This window comes from Lutzomyia longipalpis, chromosome 1 (assembly GCF_024334085.1).
Source record: "Lutzomyia longipalpis isolate SR_M1_2022 chromosome 1, ASM2433408v1".
NCBI lineage: Eukaryota > Metazoa > Arthropoda > Insecta > Diptera > Psychodidae > Lutzomyia > Lutzomyia longipalpis.
In genome coordinates this window covers 41,858,639-41,878,530 of record NC_074707.1, presented here as the reverse complement: position 1 = coordinate 41,878,530, position 19,892 = coordinate 41,858,639, and the positions used below count along the sequence as shown (strand labels likewise).

The 19,892-nt window shown below is 39.2% G+C and overlaps 1 protein-coding gene across 3 annotated transcripts in view; it reads left to right on the top strand.

Moving 5' to 3' along the window:
* LOC129787388 (protein tiptop) overlaps nucleotides 1-19,410 on the top strand; it is a 156,110-nt gene extending 136,700 nt beyond the window's left edge. For 2 of the 3 annotated variants that reach the window (XM_055822928.1, XM_055822929.1), the window contains 2 exons: nucleotides 4,285-4,531; nucleotides 13,986-19,410. In XM_055822928.1, coding sequence (XP_055678903.1) covers nucleotides 4,285-4,531; nucleotides 13,986-17,235 — 3,497 coding nt within the window. In that variant the 3' untranslated portion in view covers nucleotides 17,236-19,410. Of the gene's footprint in view, nucleotides 1-4,284; nucleotides 4,532-12,050; nucleotides 12,943-13,985 lie in introns of those variants that run through there. The other variant, XM_055822930.1, reaches the window with a different exon arrangement.
* The last annotated feature ends 482 nt before the right edge of the window (nucleotides 19,411-19,892 follow it).

Genomic DNA, 19,892 nt, shown 5'->3' with positions numbered 1-19,892 from the left:
GCAGGTTGGGCGAGCAAGAGGGATGTATGTATAGGAAAAGCGACACGAGAACAAGACAAGAATTCTTCTTGTGTCCCCGAAGAGACACAACATGGAATTTTTCAGCAGCACGTTTGTTATATTTGGTTCTAAGGGGGCTCTCCGCTCCGTGTGGGCCCCTTCCCCCCTCTTAACCAGCCTCCGCGCAAGTGGCAATTTTCTATGCAACCATCCCCGTGTACGTAGCTGGGATTTTGCAAACACAAATAGATCTATGCGGAATCCATGCAATTCCAATCACTCGCGGATAATTCCATATTGTGTAGCTGTTACACTTATTGCCTGTCCACCAAAAAGCAAACAATACCCACGGGATGCTAACAATGCAAGTGCCCCCCATCTTTCTTCCACCATGCCAATTACCAATCCACACGATCGCACAATAAAAGTGAGAATTTGCATTTTCGCGCGCTCTCCCAAAGCCACACAGTCTTTTGTTACCGCGTGCAACACCATCCTCAGGCAAAATGAACTTTTTCGCACCTGAAACGTTTGCCCAAAGATGGGACATATAAGTGGTAAAAGCTCACGTGAAAGCCCACTAAAATGCTTCTTCTTTCTCCGAGGCGTTGGTGTTGGCACATTTCATGTTTAATTTTGTGTTTAATTTGGTTAAAAAGAAGCCGAATGGTTGGTTAATAATACACTGAAAAAAATATATATACATTGAGTGCATTGAATAAAATATTTAAATATTTTTAATTTTATTTAAAAAAAATTTGTATTTCATATTATTTTTCTTTAATCAAATCTTTGCTTTGGCTTGAAATTTGATTTCTTTCAGCACCTTTAAAAGATTTTCAAATTAAATTCTTTGAAGGTATTTTTTTTTAATTAAAAGACTTTCAATCTTTACTTCACGGCGCGCTAATTTGAGTTGGTCTTTTATTCTGTCTGTATTTAGATAGCATTCATTAGCAGACATTTTTACTGATTCTTCAATTAAAATCCTCAAGATTTATCTCAATTGAATGTTTGTCTTCATCATTCATTATCTCTTCATGTCATCCACCAAGTATTCTCCAGAGACGAAAGATCCTGTCTGTTGGAGTACAAATTTCATCGCATAAGGGACGAGAAATGCTTTATCAGGACGCTACTTCCTTCTCCTCTCCAAACACCCAGCAAGCCCAGCAAATAGCCAAAGAGGAAAGCTCCAATTGGAGGCAATGTGGGGGTGGTGGTTTGAAGAAGAAAAAAACACACCAACCCCGTCTGCGAGGTGACGAGACAAAAGGACGCATTTGTGTGTCTGTCCATGACGCAGGAAATCGCACAGCATCAAGTTGTGCTTGAAAAGAGGAAGCCTCCTCGCGATCATCAGATAGAAAGTCATGGCGTCTCTAATTAAAATTATCCCCCGAAGCTAATTATTCCATCCAACTACATGCCATCATCCACCTTTTGAGCCATTATCGCGCGCTTTCACCCCCAAAATGTGTATGTGAAGTGCTTAGCACAAAGTCAGGAAGATTCTTTTCCTCTCCCTGTGTGCCATTCACTGTCCATAAATGGTGGATGATGGGGAAAACAAACCAACCCACCTCATCCCATTCCACAAAGGGATATTTCCCCATAGAAGTTAAAAGAGAAAAATTAATTAATAAATTAACATGTCGAGCTTTTTGCATTGGCACGTCACTGTGAGATTTGGCTTCATTCAACCAGGGCGTGTGTACATAGAATTACTTCCGGAAAGTATCGAAAAACCCAAAAGCAAAATGGGAGGCATCCAAATGACATTGTGATACATATCTCCGACAACTTTCCGCAGATTGACGCAATATGCCATTAAATTGCGCTCGAGACACATTTCCCAACTCATTTGTTCTGTCTCTTCATTTAAATTTCTAATTAAAATCCATCACCTTCGCCCTTTGAATTGCTTTTTTGCCCCGGAGATGCCTTTGGAGGGAAAATTTTCGTTTGAAATGTTCCCCAAAAACGAAGAACATTTTACCACGTGAGATAAACAATTTGTGAATGAGATGATTTCCTCTGTGCCTTTTGTCTTTTGCTGACTTTCCATGAGGATGAGAGGGTGGCTATGGGGTGGTGCGCAAATTGAATTTAATTTATTGATGTGGAGGACAAGGAGATGCTTTTTGAAAGGTGTTTGAAAGCAGAGTTGAAATTAAATGCAATCAGCAGATAAAGATTTTAAAAAATCAAATTAATGATTTAAATTTTATTTTCGCTTAATTTATTGATTCAAATTTAAAAAAATAACAAATAATTAGCTTTTGTATTAATTATTATTATTTCTTCAAACAAAAACCTTCAAATCTACATAATTTCTCAACTCTCTTGCAGTGCGCTCTTGCAAGAATCACAAAATTCTTCCTTGCAAAAGCACCAAAATGTGTTAGTATTTTTGCTCATCGTGGATGGCATCTCTCGCAGACATTTAGGTGCAATTTTCGTTTGCGATTGTCGCATTCTGTGAATGTGTTGCGCTGCTAGAAACAAGAGCCAATTTCCAATATTTGAGCGTCTTATCAATAAACAGCACTGGGGGTTTTCCCCATCCGCCCACCACCACCCCCAAATGGGAGATGATGACTTCGTTCGGGCGGAGGGGTTTGGTTATATTTTCAGTGATGTCTGTCGCTGACGCTTTCCTTCATCAGCCCTTTTATCTCGCATCCACCCCGGCGTCCTGGCTGGCGTTGATGCAGTGTGCACTCGCGGTGTGGGGCAATAAGGGGGGTAACTTTGTGATTTCTGTCCTTCTTTTGCCTTTCTTTTTTTCCCTAAAAATTGCGCTCACTCTGGAAATTGTGTGCAGTGTGTGTAATGAAAACGAGTGCCCTAATGATGGAAACACAGAAGACCAATCAAGATGACGCCCATCGAGGTTCCTCGATCAATTGTCTCACCCATCCCTCCCTCCCAGCAGTCCCATCTTTATTCCTTTGTGCTTTCACCAGGCGTCCCCACTGCCACTACTCCTCGTACACTGTCAACGAAAAGTCACAATATTATCGGGCAAAGGGGCTCTCGCACAGAGGGTGGGCAAATCATTTCAGCAGCGAGTCACTATGAGCTTGAAAGACACGTATCTGGGAAATTAGTATTTAAAGTTAATTGAGTTGAAAATTTTAATATATGGAAAAACATCAAATCAGTCCTTAATGGCCTTCGGAATTTTCCTTCCAAGACATTCTTAGTAGAATTTCTTACTCCCACACCACCCATATAGTACCCTATGGGTGGGTGGGAAGGGACACTGCTTTAGCAGAGGATTGACTCCAGCATGGAATTGCTATATATAAATTATCGCGATAAATAGATAAATGTGGATGGATGGGCAAGTGGCGAGTGGAGGAGATAAATTCCACTTTCTTCATGTGAATTGTGTGTGTCCGAGGCGAGAAAACCGTGCATTTATCTCCCACCTTGATTCATCCTCGTGCGCTTACGGCCATGAGAGATATCCTCGAGAGCGGGGTAGACTCCCGCGGGAGACCGTACCCACCTTCGGGCCATTTGTTTCCCCAAACATACACAACTAATCTCTCCTTCTTCGTCTTTTTCACCTCAATCGGATGAATCCTTTTCCAACACATCACTCTCACCGAGCTCGTTTAGAAGTAATATTTTCTCACGTTTGTCCTTTGCAAAGGAACAGATTTAAATTTTTTCTTAACACTGTAAAAAAGAAGTCTTTTTTTTTAACTTAAAATGAAAGCTCACTGTAGCATAAAACATTGAAAAAAATTCAAAGCATTATGTACAGTACATGCTTATAGTGAAAAGTTGAAGCGGTTGAAGCTGTCCGATCGATTGACGATTTTCCAAAGCAGAACCCCGTGAACTTTCCTTGCGAGAACACCCCCAGGGGTGGTATTGCTCTCACAAGAATATTCTGCACCATCGTCATCCATTGTGAGACGCGTAATAGTTGATGCGCGCTAGAAAATCGTTGTACAAATCGCGATTTCGCAAGCATACACTCCATCGCGCCAAAGAGGTTTGGAAGTTTTTGATGCAGACGCAATATTTTAATAAGAATTTATGCCCTCATTTTGTGGCTGAAATTAGAAATTGTTTCGCCATTTTCCACCCCTTCCACCACAGAGTGTGTGGAGAAAATTGCAAAGATTGTGGGGGAGGATGGGGAAATTTACATGATTCTTGCAGATATGTTTTTTTTTAATTTTCCACACTAAATATGAATCTTGTTTTGCTTCTCTTTCTCGGCGGCTGCTGAATCACAAATTGGCATTTTTGGTAACTGTGAAGAAGAAGGAGATGATGCTCTCGAAAGTCCCGAACAGAAAGATGTATTAACGTCTGGGTCAGCTAGTCCATCATCAACACAATCTCTCGAGGGTGCTCCAGCAACAACATCATCAACAATGCTCCGAGATCCGGAATCGCATCATTCCACCCCCACAAGTCCACAGCCGCCGCCGCACTTGATTGATTCACACGATGACGTCGAGCACAACATACCTGCTACCCTCATACAAGACCCGAGTGTCGAGCGGTAAGTGAAATTAATTGTACATTTCGATATCTCTATATTACATACATATGTATACACTCTATATACCACCACTCAACATATATTGTGGCAAATAATTTATGGACCCCCCTCATGCTGTACTCCCTCTCCACATAATTTGGGATTTGTGTCTGAGGGATGGCCCCAGAATGTCTGCAAATTTTCTCCTCACACTCATCAACCGTTAATGAGCTTCAGAGACTTTTTTTACATCATCCCAAAGGGGGCATTATATATTTTTTTTGTGCCCTTGCGACGGCATCTCCCCTCCCTCCCGCACCTTTAACCACACAGAAGAGAAACAGGAAGCTCCCAATTAAAAACGATCATTTCGTGTGCAGTGTCGATTTCATTAAAGAAATATGATGGAAAACCTTTAGACATGCGGATAAACTGACAAATTGGACCTCATGATGCTAAAGACACGTTTAATTGCATTATTCATTCGAAAAATTAATTTCTTTTTAAATAAAAACATTCCGAATGGGCAATTTTGTTGATTTTTTATTGCGTTATATTTGAATTTTAAATTGAGATTAAAGATGCGAAAATGTATTTTTTATTAACTTGCATTTATTCCCGTCAAGTTTAACCCTTTTGCAACAATGTCTTTGAAGCTTATGTAGGTTCTAGATATATACATATGTATATCTTCATTGTATTAATAAAAAAATTGTTGAATTGTGTTTTTCTTAATTGATTAATTCTTTATTTCAATTCAGAAATTAATTTAAAAACTTTCACTACAAGACTGCTTTTATTAATTAAAAAAAAAAACAATTAATTTAAAAATGTTTATAATCAGTGTTAATAATTTAAATTCAGTTATCTAATAAAAAATCATCTCTGTTAAAAAATTCTCAGACTCAAGATTACCGAAGAAAATTTGTTTGTTGACCTTCAATTTAGATTTCTTCTTATTTCTCAAGAAACCTCTCACGTAACCCCGCTCCCCGCACCTAAGTTTATTGGTGATAAAACTTATATTAGCACTTTGCCAGGTAAAAGAATAAGGTTCGCGCGTTCTTTTAAAGGTAATTTCGTTTTGTACTTCTTTTGACACCTAAAGTTCTTTTAGAAGCTCGTATAGGTAGCACACCATGGTTCGCTAATTTCAGCATAATGTACTCAATGGAGAAATTTTCCATGCAATTATCCGTCTTCTTCTTCGTCTCTCAACAAGTCCCAAAATCGCGGATAAAAATTTCATGTCTCTGAGACTTTCTTTTTTTTTGGAGCTTAATAAGAAAAATTATTCCAATGGCCAAGAAGAAATTCTTCGAAATTTAGCTTAATAATGTAAGAAGTGGCACATGATGGAGGGCAAGAAGGCAGCGATGCCAACGTCTTTGTGTTTGGGGATGAAATTTTATCACCCCCGTCTGAACGCTTCATTCGTTTTAATGACTGATTGTGTGTGTGTTAGTGTGTAAGGGTATGTGTGTGTGTGTGTGTCTGTTTTGGGTGGCCTGGTGGGTGGGATTGGGTGTAATAGCGCTTTATTGACGGCATGAAGGATATAAATCAAGTAATATACCATGTCTCATTATTATTGTTTGCGATATATATAGTGCGGGGAGAGACATTGAATGGCATAGCGTGTGCAGGAAGGAGATAGAACTGTGAAGAATATATTGGTTGGAATAATATGGCCACTGAAAATGCGTTCGGAGTGAAAGCTTGTGCTCCCTCCGTCCGTAGCCTCCCTACACCCCCGCATAAAGCCCCACAACCATTTGTGGATGGAGGAGAGAATTATGTTTTATGACTCTGACCGCGCAAATAATACGAAAATATGGATTACGGAATTTATAGTTTGATACCCCCATTCTCTCCGGTTCAGCACTTTCAACGAAAAAGGCTACAACCGCACATCACCCTATACTAGGGGTGCTTGAGGGTGTACGTATGCATATATAGTAGACATATTCAACACCCAAAAATGAATTTATGCGATTAAATGTTTAGAAAACTATTCCTGTGATTGTTGTTTATTATTCCATTTTCCACGTTTCCCCCTACTCACAGTACACAAAACACGGCAATTTAGCACTGATCTCTCATGCAGCAAAAAATCCGCGAATTCAACTCGTGGAATGCCGCCCTCCACCCCTGTTTTTTTTTACCCTATACTGCACAACCAGCGCGCGGATTTTCTCCACAAAAACCACCCCAAAAGTGTCCATCATTTAGTGTGTGCTCTGCTCCCTCATTTCATCCTCGTCACACCCCAACCCACCAATGTGCAGCATCCCATAATGCATGGTAATGGATTTAGAGGGCTGCCATTTTTTGTCCGCGTGATTTTTTCACTTGCACATCCTTCTTCATCATCCTGGCCACACTCAAAACACCCCCTGCCACCACCAACCCCACGGGGATGACACTTGGTGAAGAGCAAATGTGCTGCTCCGTGGAGTTTTGCGGTTGATGGGTGAAAGCGCACAAAACGATAAGGGATGCGATGCAAAAAAAACCACCCCTAAACTCTTTGACATGATGAGTGAAGAGACTTCGCTGCAACTCACGGTTCCACGGGGTTGATTACTAGCCGAAAATTATGTTTGTTTTGCTTTAAACTTCTTGTAAACTAGCTTCTTCCTATTTGTTAGAGGAAGGTCATTAAATGACGATGATTTCATTCTTATCGAATGAATGATTATGATTTGATTTGATTTAAATCAATTGATATAGTTTTTTTTAATTGATTACGTTTTTCTAATTTTTTAAGAATAATTTTTATTAGTTGGTGTTCCACTTCGTGGCCAACACCAAGTATTTTATTTTTATTTAAATGTGTTTTTAGAATTATTTTTCATAATTTAATAAAGTACAAAAGGATAGTTTTTTAAAAAAGTTGTTAACTGATCGATTTCTTATAAAAGATGACATTTAAATGTCTGTATCAAAATTTCTACATCAGAAAATAAATTTAGCAGATCTTAAATTCAAAAATTCATTTCATAAAAAAATATTTTTAAAATTATTCTTCCTAATCTTGTATTTTACTAATTTTTTTATAGAATATTTATATATTTCTCTGCAATGATTTTTATTCTTAAATTTAATTTTATTAAAGCTAATTAAAGTTCAAATAATTTACAAAATAGAAATATAATTTTTTTACAAATTAATGTAAAATATATATTTAAATATTTCTATCCACATTATTTATGATCCAAACATAAATTCCCCTTAATGATCAACCCCTTAGAGTAAGCTTATGTGATTCCCACACACACGGTTTTGTGCAATAAAGTCACCGTGGAAGCCCATGAAGTGTGGTGAATTGAATGCAATTGGGGAGGCTTGCTGCTGGGGGTGCAATGCTTGAGTGTCATCCGGACCATCCCCCTTGTTGGTTTGGCGCACGCGAAAAATATCGCATGAAAAATGTACAAAGCCGCGCTCATGACGTCCGCGGTGACGGTCAGGAGTGAATGTTGAACGTGTGAAAGACACACGCGGAGTGTTGTCCAATTTAGCGTGAATTGTTGACTTGACATGATATACATAACACATCGCGCGGGCGAGCAAAAAAACGGGGGGCCGTAGAGACTCCACTTTGGATTAATTTTCCGCGCGCCAGGCTTTTTTTGTGTTCGCTCCTTTCGCGCGCTTTTTTTGCACAACGAAACCTCTACCTGTGTGTGATTTGTGAACTGGTGCTGTTTGCATGGATGTCGTCTCATGGGGGGTTGGTTTGGCATTGACTTGGATTCCGTGTGTGTTGTTCACTCACGTCTCAAATGGGCGAGCTTCCGCGTGTGGGGGAATACTTGAGGTTGTGCTATGTATGTACATATGTGTGGGCGAGCTTTTGCGGAGGATTTGGGGTCGATATGGGCAACCGGAAGGTATTCAGGAGGGATGGACAGATGACGTCTCATCTGAACTGTAAATCCTCATCATAGTGATTTAGTGGTGAATATTGTGTGTCGTCTCGTGCACATCAAGTTGGGTGAAGTGAGGGGGTGGCCCGGGAATATATGTGGATTTTCATATGGAATGTTGGATGGGACAGTGACTTGATCGATTGCCTTGGCAGTTCTTGAAGAGTGGGTGGTGCTGGGTGAAAGCTCTCAGGGATGCGTAATTTAATGTATTCACACCAAATGACGGCTATAAATAACTAACTAACCGTGTCTGCTTCTCTGCGGTTTGGTCATCACACATACACTGAGGCACCACCAGTCAACAAATCCTCACCGAAATGGGGGGTGAATATGGATGCTTCCAACCCACCCACCCCCGCACACATACACCTACAACCCACATATTCCCTTTTACAAGGGATCCACTTCTGTGTGTGTTCGGACGATGCAGCGAAATTGATTGATGGCTCAATTGATGGATGGACGGATAAATAGCAATGAAATGATCGGGCAAGTTGATGGAGGAAAAATGGTATTGTCGATTGTTTATTGACATGAAAAGTTTTATGAAATTAAATTCACTTCTATCCTTCACCCTCTGTCGGTGATCAATTTTTTTTATGTCCTTCACACTTACTTTTAGTCCTTTTTAGCAGGACAGAGGGGAGAATTTTCAAATGTTTCAACTATCTATATTAGTTTTTGGTCACCCCAACAAATTTCTCACGTCTGACAAAAATATGTATAACGTCTTGTTCTTTTTTTTTGGGAAAAATTTACGATTCTAGAGTGAATTCTTTTGGGTGAAAAATCTCTTAGAAGAAAAAAAAAAACATCCCCATAGAATGAAGACCTTCAATTTCTTAACTCTCAAATGAAGGTTTCTGGCATTTCTGGTGTGAAAGAGTGGTACATGCTGGAGTCTTATCCCGGGGAGAAAATTCATAATTTCATAATTTTACACTGTGCTACGTGTAAATGATCCACCTAATGTCCTTCCTTCTGGCATCATTCACCCTCTCTCACAGCCACCCTTTCGAGTCACCCATTTCCCTCACTCACAGTAACCCCTATTAGATGGCAAGACAAGAGAACATACCCCGAGAAATGTACGACCGGGAGGTGAGTTGGTGAATATAAGAAGCAAATTTGATTCTTAAATCTCTTTCTCGTGTGCTATATTTACCCGCACACACATACACCACCCACCCCTTTACTGCCTTTCCTTTATACATATACCCCCCTTGTGATTTTTTTTTTCTCTTCACTGCCTCTCGAAATATCACCCTCACATAATTTTTGATGGGCAACCATTCTCCATCCCGATATTTCTCATCATATTCTCTCACATGTGCCAAATTCGCCAAACATGCCCGCCTTTGAACTCATTCCACGCAAAATGTTGCCCCATTTTCCCGGGGTGGAAACTGCATAACGAGTAATTTATAAATATGTCACGTAAATAACGACCCCCTGTGCAATATTCACTTGCCCGTATCTCGGAAGCCACGTCCCAATTTGATGGCATCCACAAGACTTTTGTGAGAGTTGCTCCACAGAATATAACCACACGCAACACGACTCCTTCGTCCTCCTCATTCTCCTTCCCATCTACAGTATACAACCAACAATTTTCCCCCCACACCACCCCATAGATATCCTTTTCTATATTTTCTCGCATTTCATCCCCCTCCTGTGTGAACCCCATACACACACGTTTATGGGGCATCCAAAAGAATGGCTCACAGAGAAATCGTCCAAACTCCTGTGTCACTCGTTTGTCCCTCAAACAAACACTCCTGCCTATGTGGAGCATATTTAACCCACCCACACCTCGCTTAACTATATGAGCCCCAAAGTCCTTATGTGTGATTGTGCAGCTACAGCTAAATGAGCCGACGGGGGAGCACCAAGTGGGGATGGATTACAAATTGCGCACGGATCTCACATCTGTTAATCATCCATTTGGACAGCATAACTCATTAGAATATTGTATTGTTGCTGGAATTTATGGTGACAAGCCCCATTTTCAAAAGCACCACCATTCTCCATACAACACAACTTTGTCACAGCCCTCACCCCCTCGAAACATTCCTCCACAACACCATTTTCGCGTACATCTCGTGGAATTCAATCAGCAATTACTGTCAATAATTATGCGGTTATTTACTACTTCGATTTTTCCTTTAGGCCCAACTTTTAGGGGGATGATGGGAAAGCAAAGAAATTTTGGGGGAAATTAAGTGGGGACGCCGGGTGATGTGGATAAAAACTTAAGAGAAGATTGTGTCAAAGTTGAGGTACAATTCGTGAATACACGTTTACCCAAATAGCAAGTGAAGACTAAAATTTAGACTCAAATAATAAAAAGCATTTTTTATGTTGTGAATAGTTTAGAATAAATTTTCAGTATTCCAGGCGCCTCCATTGTATCACTCTAGAATTTTAACACAGCATGAATATTTTCGAAAAGCTCCACTTTTTTATGCTGAAGAATCATTTCAAGTAAAGGAGCTTTCTATATAGTAATAATGAATGACCAGGCGTCTCCATCTTAATTTCTTATAGATAATTTTCAGTCAAAGCGACGCCGATGGTATATATTAAAAATAAATAAAACTCTTCTACACAAATTGATTTTTTTAAATTTATCTGTCGCTAGGACTGACAATTATGTATAAGAATTTAAGATGGAGACGCCTGGTTATTCTGAAAAATTATTCAAAACTACTCATAACATAAAAAATGAGCTTTATGAGCTTTATATTTGTTTGGAATGATTTCATTTATTTTTTATTTCATCCATCATCGCTTTGAATGAAAATTATCTACAGGAAATTAAGATGGAGACGCCTGGTTATACTTAACTTCTACAAAACGTCATAATTCTTCAGCATAAACTAAAGCAGAGCTTTAAGAAAATATTAATCTTATGTTAAAATTCTTAAGTAAAGTTTTCCTTCAAATTAAATAATTTTCCAATTTCCCAATAAGCATAATATTAACGTCGCCAATATGTAGTTACTGCAAAGTCACAAATGAGTCACTTAAATTAAACTCATCAAAATACTTACAAGTTCCTTCCCAAAAACATCCCCTTGTAATTTTCATACAAAACAAATATACTTGTATATCTGTACACATAGCAAACCACCCCGCCGGAAAAGCTGGTGAGCTGTGTCATGCTTAATTGTTCCTCGATGAAATTCAGTGGAAAATTAGACGACCCTTCGGGTATGCTAAAGCCTCGTCTCCTTTTTGCGAAAAGCCATCGCGAAAAGAGGGTGGAAAATTGACGCGAGAGAAGCAATACAGGGTGTCGTTATCTTGTACGCAACAGTACTTACGCATCATTCGCTGTGTTATTTATTTTATCACCTCTGAGGGGTAATTTTGCCATAGCACAATTGGGGTGGTTTGGGTGGTTGGAAAAGCGCACAATGTGGGCGGAGGTGGTGATTTGACGGGGGATGACTGACGCGAAGGGGTGGTTTGAGCATCCCACTCTCACCGGGAGCACCTACACTGTGCTTTTGCTCTCTCGCAGCTCCATCGTTAATACACTTGACTGTCGTGTTCCGGATGACTCTTAAATTCTCGTTATGCCCCCTCTCAGCGTCGGTCTCTCTCGTACATGATTCTCTCTCTGCGCGAGAGTTTCCGGAGTTAGGCGAGCTTGTGTATGAGTGTCGGCGGGAGAGGGTTTTTGTGTAGTGTGATTATGTATATATATATTGAAATGATTATGTATATACATATCGAAATGGGTGAGAATGGGAGAGAAACAGAGGAACTGCAGCATGGTGTAAGTGCCGGGGTGATGGCATCTCTTTTCGGCGCACGCACTTCAGGACCAATCCGCTGACAGATGCACACAAGAGAGCGAGACTCTGTTGACGATCAAGTCTTGTGGAAAATGTGAAACATCAGCGGCATCAGTCAGTCATCTGTGGACAGGCGTTTGGGAAAGAGCAAAGAGAGAAATCCCGTCCAGCCAGCACATCGGTGTCTTCGTGTGTTGGATGGTTGGCTTTTTATTTCTTTTGGTGTATTCAACCTCCCACCTTAACATCTCTCACTCCTCGCGAATGTGTAGTGTTGGGGATTATACCGCATTCAAAAACGCGCGCAAAAGTACCGTCGGGATTTTTACCTTCGCGCGCTGAATTATTCTTTGCCAAAAAGTGTGACGACGTTGTGTGTGCAAAAAAAAATTTGACTTCTTGAAATTCTTTTAAAAAAATCTTAAATGATTTGTGCATAGTTCTGATAAGAAAAGAATCAAAAAGAATAAGACATAAGAAAAGTAAAGAAGGCAATAAAGGCGCCAAGAAAAGAAAGTTAAAGGAGTTAGTGGTACCTTTGGCGCCATCTCTGTTGGGGTGCCCAGAGTGAGGTCAAAAGTGGCGCAAAGTACTTTTTATTGGTTTTCCCCCAAGAAAATGCCCCAACATCCCCACTGATGATGCTTCACGAGGCTGTTATGTTGGAAATCTATCGACAGGCATTGACAGCAAGGTAAATCACACTCCGCACCACACATATGTATACAGCAACCCCCAACCCCCATTGATGTACACACCAACACACAAATACACGGATGTTTCCCCCCATTGCCTCCAGATGGATTTAATCCATGAAATGATGTCCTCACTGCTGTGCAATTTATGATTAAAATTTATAATATTTTATAACAGAGTCATATTTGAATGGGAATTGATTTACGATGCTCATAGTTAGATGTTATTGGATAATTCTGTCATTGTCAATTCAACTTGATTTAGTGTTATTGTTTTATTACTCGCTTGCGTTTATTATATTACATTATAACACCATATACACAACGAGGGGCCATACTGGCGAATTATATTTCCACACACAGTAGTTATGCTTTGTGAGATCATATATGTATGTATGAGAGTCCTGGCCCATAGTAAAATAGTCATTGCTGCAAATTATGACGAATAAATCATATTAAAATTATCTGGTACAGTACTTAAAATAATTATCACACAAACAGGGATTCTGGGGGCTCTCTATGCATATTTACGGTGTGAAGAGGTGGGGCTGATGGGGTCATATCAGGAGTTCAAAATTTGCTGATTTAATAATGGCAATTGCATCACTTTTGCCACATATTTTCATACTAACATTGTAGGGATAATGTCTCCATGAAGTTGCAAAAGGGTTAATATCAAAGTATCCGAAAGAGAGAAGAGAATTATATATCTGTATAAGAATATAAAAATTATATTTAGCGAAAATAACAAAAAAAATTGGTAAACTGATCAAATTTCTCTACAATACTAAACTAATAGGTTATATGGAATAGCAAAATTATTTAACAAAATCATGTATGGTAATTAAATGATCCAAATAATAATATTAAGTCTGACTAATAAAAATGAAAAGAAGAAGTTTTCCCTGCTAAATTTTCAATTTCCAAAACTTTCTTGGAAAAAAAAATGTTCTTAATTATTTTTCAAATATCTCATCTACATATTATATGTATAAATATACATATGTACATGTAAGTATTTTTTTATTTCTTATCTTTCTAGTGAGCTGTCGAGTCCGCGATGCCTGTCGAGAGATTCATCAGCGGGTGGTCGATGTCCTTCGGACGACTCTATGTACTCAGGTCGTGGATTAACAGGTAGCAATGCTACAAGCCCAGTTGCCATCACCCTACCCGCCACACTTCCTCCCGCGGCTGCGGCTGCCCTTTTACCACCCCAATCAGCAGCTATGGCTGCATACCTCGGTGTAGCAGCTGCTGCCGCGCAGCAAAATCGCTTACTCTTCAATTCCTCCCTAACGGCGGGATTAACGCGTGCAGGATCTCCACCATTGCTATCGCTAGGATCAACCCTCGATCACGATACCCCAGTGCTAGATTTCAGCACAAAACGTAGTGCAACGAAGGGTAGCACTGATTCTCGCGAGAGTGATAGCGATGCTGTGAATTTGAGCAACAAGGCTGACAATGGACCCCTAGATCTTTCAGTTAATCGAAAACGCAATGCAGAAGGGCATTCCCCACAGATGCCAAGTCGAAAGCAAGCTAGGGCAATTGACTACAAACCCGTGGTTTCACCGTGGACATCACCTGTTACCCCGTATTTTGCTGCAGCCGTTGCTGCTGCTAGTATTTCACCGAAGAATCACAATGCTGCTGCTGAATGGGCTAGTGCAAAAGGAAAAATGGGATCAGCACCCAATGATGCTACAAAAGCCCTAGAAAAGATGTCAGAACTGAGCAGACTTGGAGGTGAGGACATCTACAAGCAACACGGTGGATCACTTGGTAGGGAATCTAACGCAGTGAGTAGTGGGAGTTCAAGTGGTGGAAGACATAGTGCTTGGCAGTCGCACTGGCTGAATAAGGGAGCTGATTCCGCGAAAGATGTTCTTAAGTGTGTATGGTGCAAGCAAAGCTTCCCTTCTCTAGCCGCAATGACTACTCATATGAAGGAAACCAAACATTGCGGCGTTAATGTTCCCCCTGCTGGTGGTATGTCCCAACCCCCACCTCATCCTCCAATCCCAACATCATCATCTTCTTCAGGATCTAGCACATCAACAAGCAAACCATCATCATCAGATCTCAATCTCCTAATAAAAGAAACCATGCCTCTACCACGAAAACTTGTACGTGGACAAGATGTATGGCTGGGTAAAGGAGCTGAGCAAACTCGCCAAATTCTAAAATGTATGTGGTGTGGTCAAAGCTTCCGATCTCTTGCCGAAATGACTAGTCACATGCAACAAACGCAGCACTATACGAACATCATCTCTCAGGAGCAAATTATTTCCTGGAAATCTTCTGAAGATGGTAAAGGCCCATCGGGCCCGGGGAACCCCAATAGCTCAAGTGCCAACCAAAATACCGGACCCAATAGCACTGTAAGTGCTGTCCTGACGTGTAAAGTGTGCGATCAAGCGTTCTCCTCTCTTAAAGACCTCAGCAATCACATGGTTAAGAATGCTCACTACAAAGAACACATCATGCGATCAATTACCGAGAGTGGTGGACGAAGAAGGCAAACACGGGAGAAACGGAAAAAATCTCTACCTGTAAGGAAGTTACTTGAACTAGAGCGGGCTCAGCATGATTTCAAAAATGGTGAATCAAATATTATGTCAAAGACAATGCGCGAGGCGGCTTCTGGTAGGATCACATGTGAAAAGTGCGGCGATAAGATAGATACAGTGCTGTTTGTTGAGCACATCAGACAATGCGTTGGTGGTGCAAGCATTAATTCCCATCGTGTCAAACCACCATCTCTTTCGGGTGCCAACAGTATTCTTCCACCATCAGAGAGTGTTAGCCCACTTACACCTGGAAGTCGAGATGGTAGGAAAAGCATAGGAGATGAGATTCCATCACCTGCTTCTAGGCACATTTCTCCAAATGCTGCTGATCTATCTTCACCTAAGGAAGGATCACATGAAAAGACATCTTCTTCACCATCTGTCCTCAACGCTATTGAGCAGCTGATTGAGAAGAGCTTTGATACACGATCACGGCACAGTAGTAGTGGCATTCAAGGCCCAAATCAAAATTCTGCTCCATTGGGATCGAGCATTCTCAAACGCTTGGGTATTGACGAGAGTGTTGACTACACAAAACCCCTAATTGATCACCAAACAATGAACTTGCTAAGGAGTTACCAGCAACAGCAAGTCTATGGGCGACGTGAAAGAAGTGGCAGTGAGTCAAGCTCATTCTCAGATCGTGGTAGTAGTCGTGTAGACTCCCTAACGCCTGAACGAAAAGTAGATCCACCACTTCAATCTTCAACACCACGGCATACTCCGGAGAAGCAGGAAGCCGAAGATCTCAGTGAGAGTTCAATGAAGATCAAACGTGAACCAGAAGAGGAAGAAAAGCGCGATCGTCAGACACCAACTGCAGCAGTTGTGATCAAGAAGGAAGCTGAAGAGGAAGATGGGCGTCCGAAGAGTCGCACTGGGGAATCAGAAGCCGATGCTGAAGGAATTAAATTGCGATCAAGTTCTATTTCTAGTCCTGCACCAAGCCCACGGCATACTCCTGTAACCCCAGCTGCAAGTCCTGGGAGTGATCGATCAACACCACGATCACAGGTTAATGCGAGTGATGCAAAAAAGAGTAGTGCTGGTGGGAGTTTAGGTGCATTGTCGTCGATGTTTGATAATCTTACGGGTGGTGGTAGTGGAAATCCACCAACCAGTGAGGGTGGCCCTAGTTCAGGGAAAAAGGGTAGTTCCCACCCTTTGGCAGCACTCCAGAAGCTTTGTGATAAAACTGAGACGAATCAAAATTCCCGCACTAATTCAGCATCCAGCAATTCATCGTTGGCTTCAAATAATCCCAGTGTGTCGACAAGCTCTACAGCTCCGGGGGCTATTTTGGCATTCAGCTGGGCCTGCAATGATGCTGTAATGACGTCTGATTCCATCATGAAGTGCGCCTTTTGTGATACACCCTTCATCTCCAAGGGAGCATATCGTCATCATTTGTCCAAGATGCATTTCGTCAAGGACGACGTAATCCCCGATCCCATTGCAGTGAAGAGTCAGAAACAGATTCCCCCACCGCCATCATCACCAAAAAGCTCACCTTCAGTCAACAGTGGCAATGGGGTAGCACCTAGTGGTTCGCGCGAGGGTACATCCGCTAGTACGTCGGCATCTGCTTCCAATTCTGCCTCAGTTCCCACGAAGAGCCCCTCACCAGGAAGCGGCGTTACCTTTGAGGAGAGTCCACATTCCAAATTTCTCAAGTACACTGAATTGGCCAAGCAACTGTCGTCAAAGTATGTATGACATTCCTAAAAACATTTTAAGCAGCCACATTGCTCATAACGACCGTTAATTGGTCGTGCATAAAGTGCGGTAAAACCCTCTTTAGGTTTAACGCTAAACCCGCAACGGCATCAAAGTGAATCTTGTGTATAGAATCTTGTGTAAAGTGAAACTCTTTGATATTTGTAACAAATATCATGTGATGCAACATATCTCCGCGCAACTGTCGTTAGCCAAGCAAAGATGATCAAGGTGTTGAGTTAATGGCGCACCGCAAATTAAAGAAAACACCGTCATGGTACGTTGAAGAAAAAAGGCAAACCCTTTATGTAAATTATTTAGCACATAGAAAGAAGAAACCTCATTACTTTTTTTCACTAATAAAACGTAGGTAAAGAAAAAACCACTAAGAATTGAGCCGTAGGTGAAGAAAAGAAAAACATTGAACCTAATGATTAGACATAAACTACATAATTTCGAATGAAATGCAAGTCTATACATCTTCAAAAGAAAAAAAACTGACGCTATACGAATTGATAGTGAAATTTATTAAAGAAAAAAATTCATCACAATTTCTAGGAATATTTTAATACATTTTGCCAAAATTTATGACAAGATAGTAATGAAAAAAAAAAGTTTACGAAATAATTGTAACACTGTATACGTAATTTTTGAGAAAAAAAAGAAGAACCTTAAATGAAACTTGGACAAAACCTCTTGGAAAAAAAAGGAGCGAGCCAATAAAATTCTTCAAAAATTTCTTTCACGCCCAATATTTTTTGTGATTTTATGTATAGTGAAAAAATAACAGAATTTGTATACCGAAAGTTTCAATCAATTAAAAAAGGAATAAATAGCATTAACTAAATGAAAAAAAAAATAGCTGATACAGAACAACATGTTCTGTGAGATATACGATCTATGATACTTATTGAAGAATTGAAAAAAAAAGTCTATATATTTACGAAGAAAAAAAATCTTGGAGATGTAAGTGAAGTGAGAAGACCTTCCTAAGGTTATTTAAAATTGTAACTAAATATTAAATTTTTGACTAGAATAGAAAATTTAAAGAGAATAAATTTCAGAAAAAAACCCGAAGATAAAATTTTATTCAAAATGAAAAATCCCACAGCATTTAAATAAAGAAAATTTAGTGAAATAGAAAACACAAAAAAAAAACTTTCCGTGAAAATAGATCTTGCGAAACATTTGAAGAGAAAAACATAAAATTTAAAAAAAAATGAAAGTAGAAAAAAATCTTAATTATTCTATATAAAATAAAAAGGGCCGTGCATTTTAATAAAATTACTACCTATGTAAATATTTTTTTGAAGTAATTACATTTAAACTGATGCAGCATTGGAAAAAACAACAAATTACTTTTGCTAATTTCTGAAAGAAAAAAAAAGAGAAAAATTGAAGAAAAAATCCAGAAGTTATATCAAAAGTAATTTAGAAGATTAAAAGAAAAAGATAGAGATTAAATAAATAATATTTATTACATAAAATTATATATATTATTATATTGAGACTTAATAATATTAAGTAAAAATATTGACAAAAATTCGTATACGTATTTCTTGTAATCCAATTATTAAAATAAAAAAAAGTGAAAAAAGCAAATCAGAGAGATTAGTGCGAGAAAATCTTTGAAGAAAAAAAACTTTAGAGAGCAGAAAAAATCACACAAAATTTTCAAAAATTTTTGTTTTCTGTTTTTTACATCGTTTCTTATTTAATCATCCACAGAAAAAGCAACTCTACTTCTTTATAATTCTTTCTATTTAATTGCATGAAAGAGTCACTTCTTTAGTCAAGCAGAAATTAAATTTCTTTATGCAGAAACACCATTCACGTGCGAATTGTAGTGGGGTGGGGAGGAAAAATAAAACTTGTAATAAATTACCTTGTATTTATCATGAAGAACAATTAAAGAAAAAAAAATATTACATTAAAAAATCTATAAAAGAAGTAATTATAATTCAAAAAAATGGACATAAAAAATAACGCTGTAATACTAAAAAAAAAATGGGAGACATTGGAGGCGAAGAATGTAAAAGAAAATTAAGTTGGAGGAAAAAAAAAGTGAAAAGCTAATCAAGTCTTAAAAAAAGAAAAAAAAAATACGAACATTATGTATACGCCAAGCTGTCAAGAAAAATTAAGTGAAAAATAAAAGAAAAGTTGAAAAATTTAGATATGTCGATTTATTTTTTCACATTCAACTCTTCTGCACAAAATGGATTGGAATTTTTGCCTTTATAGGTACACAATACAGATCTGTGATGGACGTCGAAGGCAAGCAGCCGTTACACTTTTCATTCGCAATGTAGCCCTTATAAATCACCCCCTTTTCCCTCCTACTTCTTCCCTATTTTGTTGGAAAGGTGCTCGTTTTTTTTTCGTTATTTCTTCACCTTTGGACACCATTCTCTACTCTTCCTACGCTGCTACATGGGAATGGTTCTAAAGAATTTATTTTCTTGGAAAAGATCAAGGGGTTCATGAACACAGTGCTTTTGTGATAAAGAAAATATAAACTTTTTGGGGAAGTAAATTAACCAAATAAGGTAAGTTGTGACAAAATGAATTTTATTTAAATTATCATTAAACTAGAATAAAAGGGCTTTAGTTTAAGGACTAACTTTTTAACTGTTATAAATTTTGAAAAAACTTTT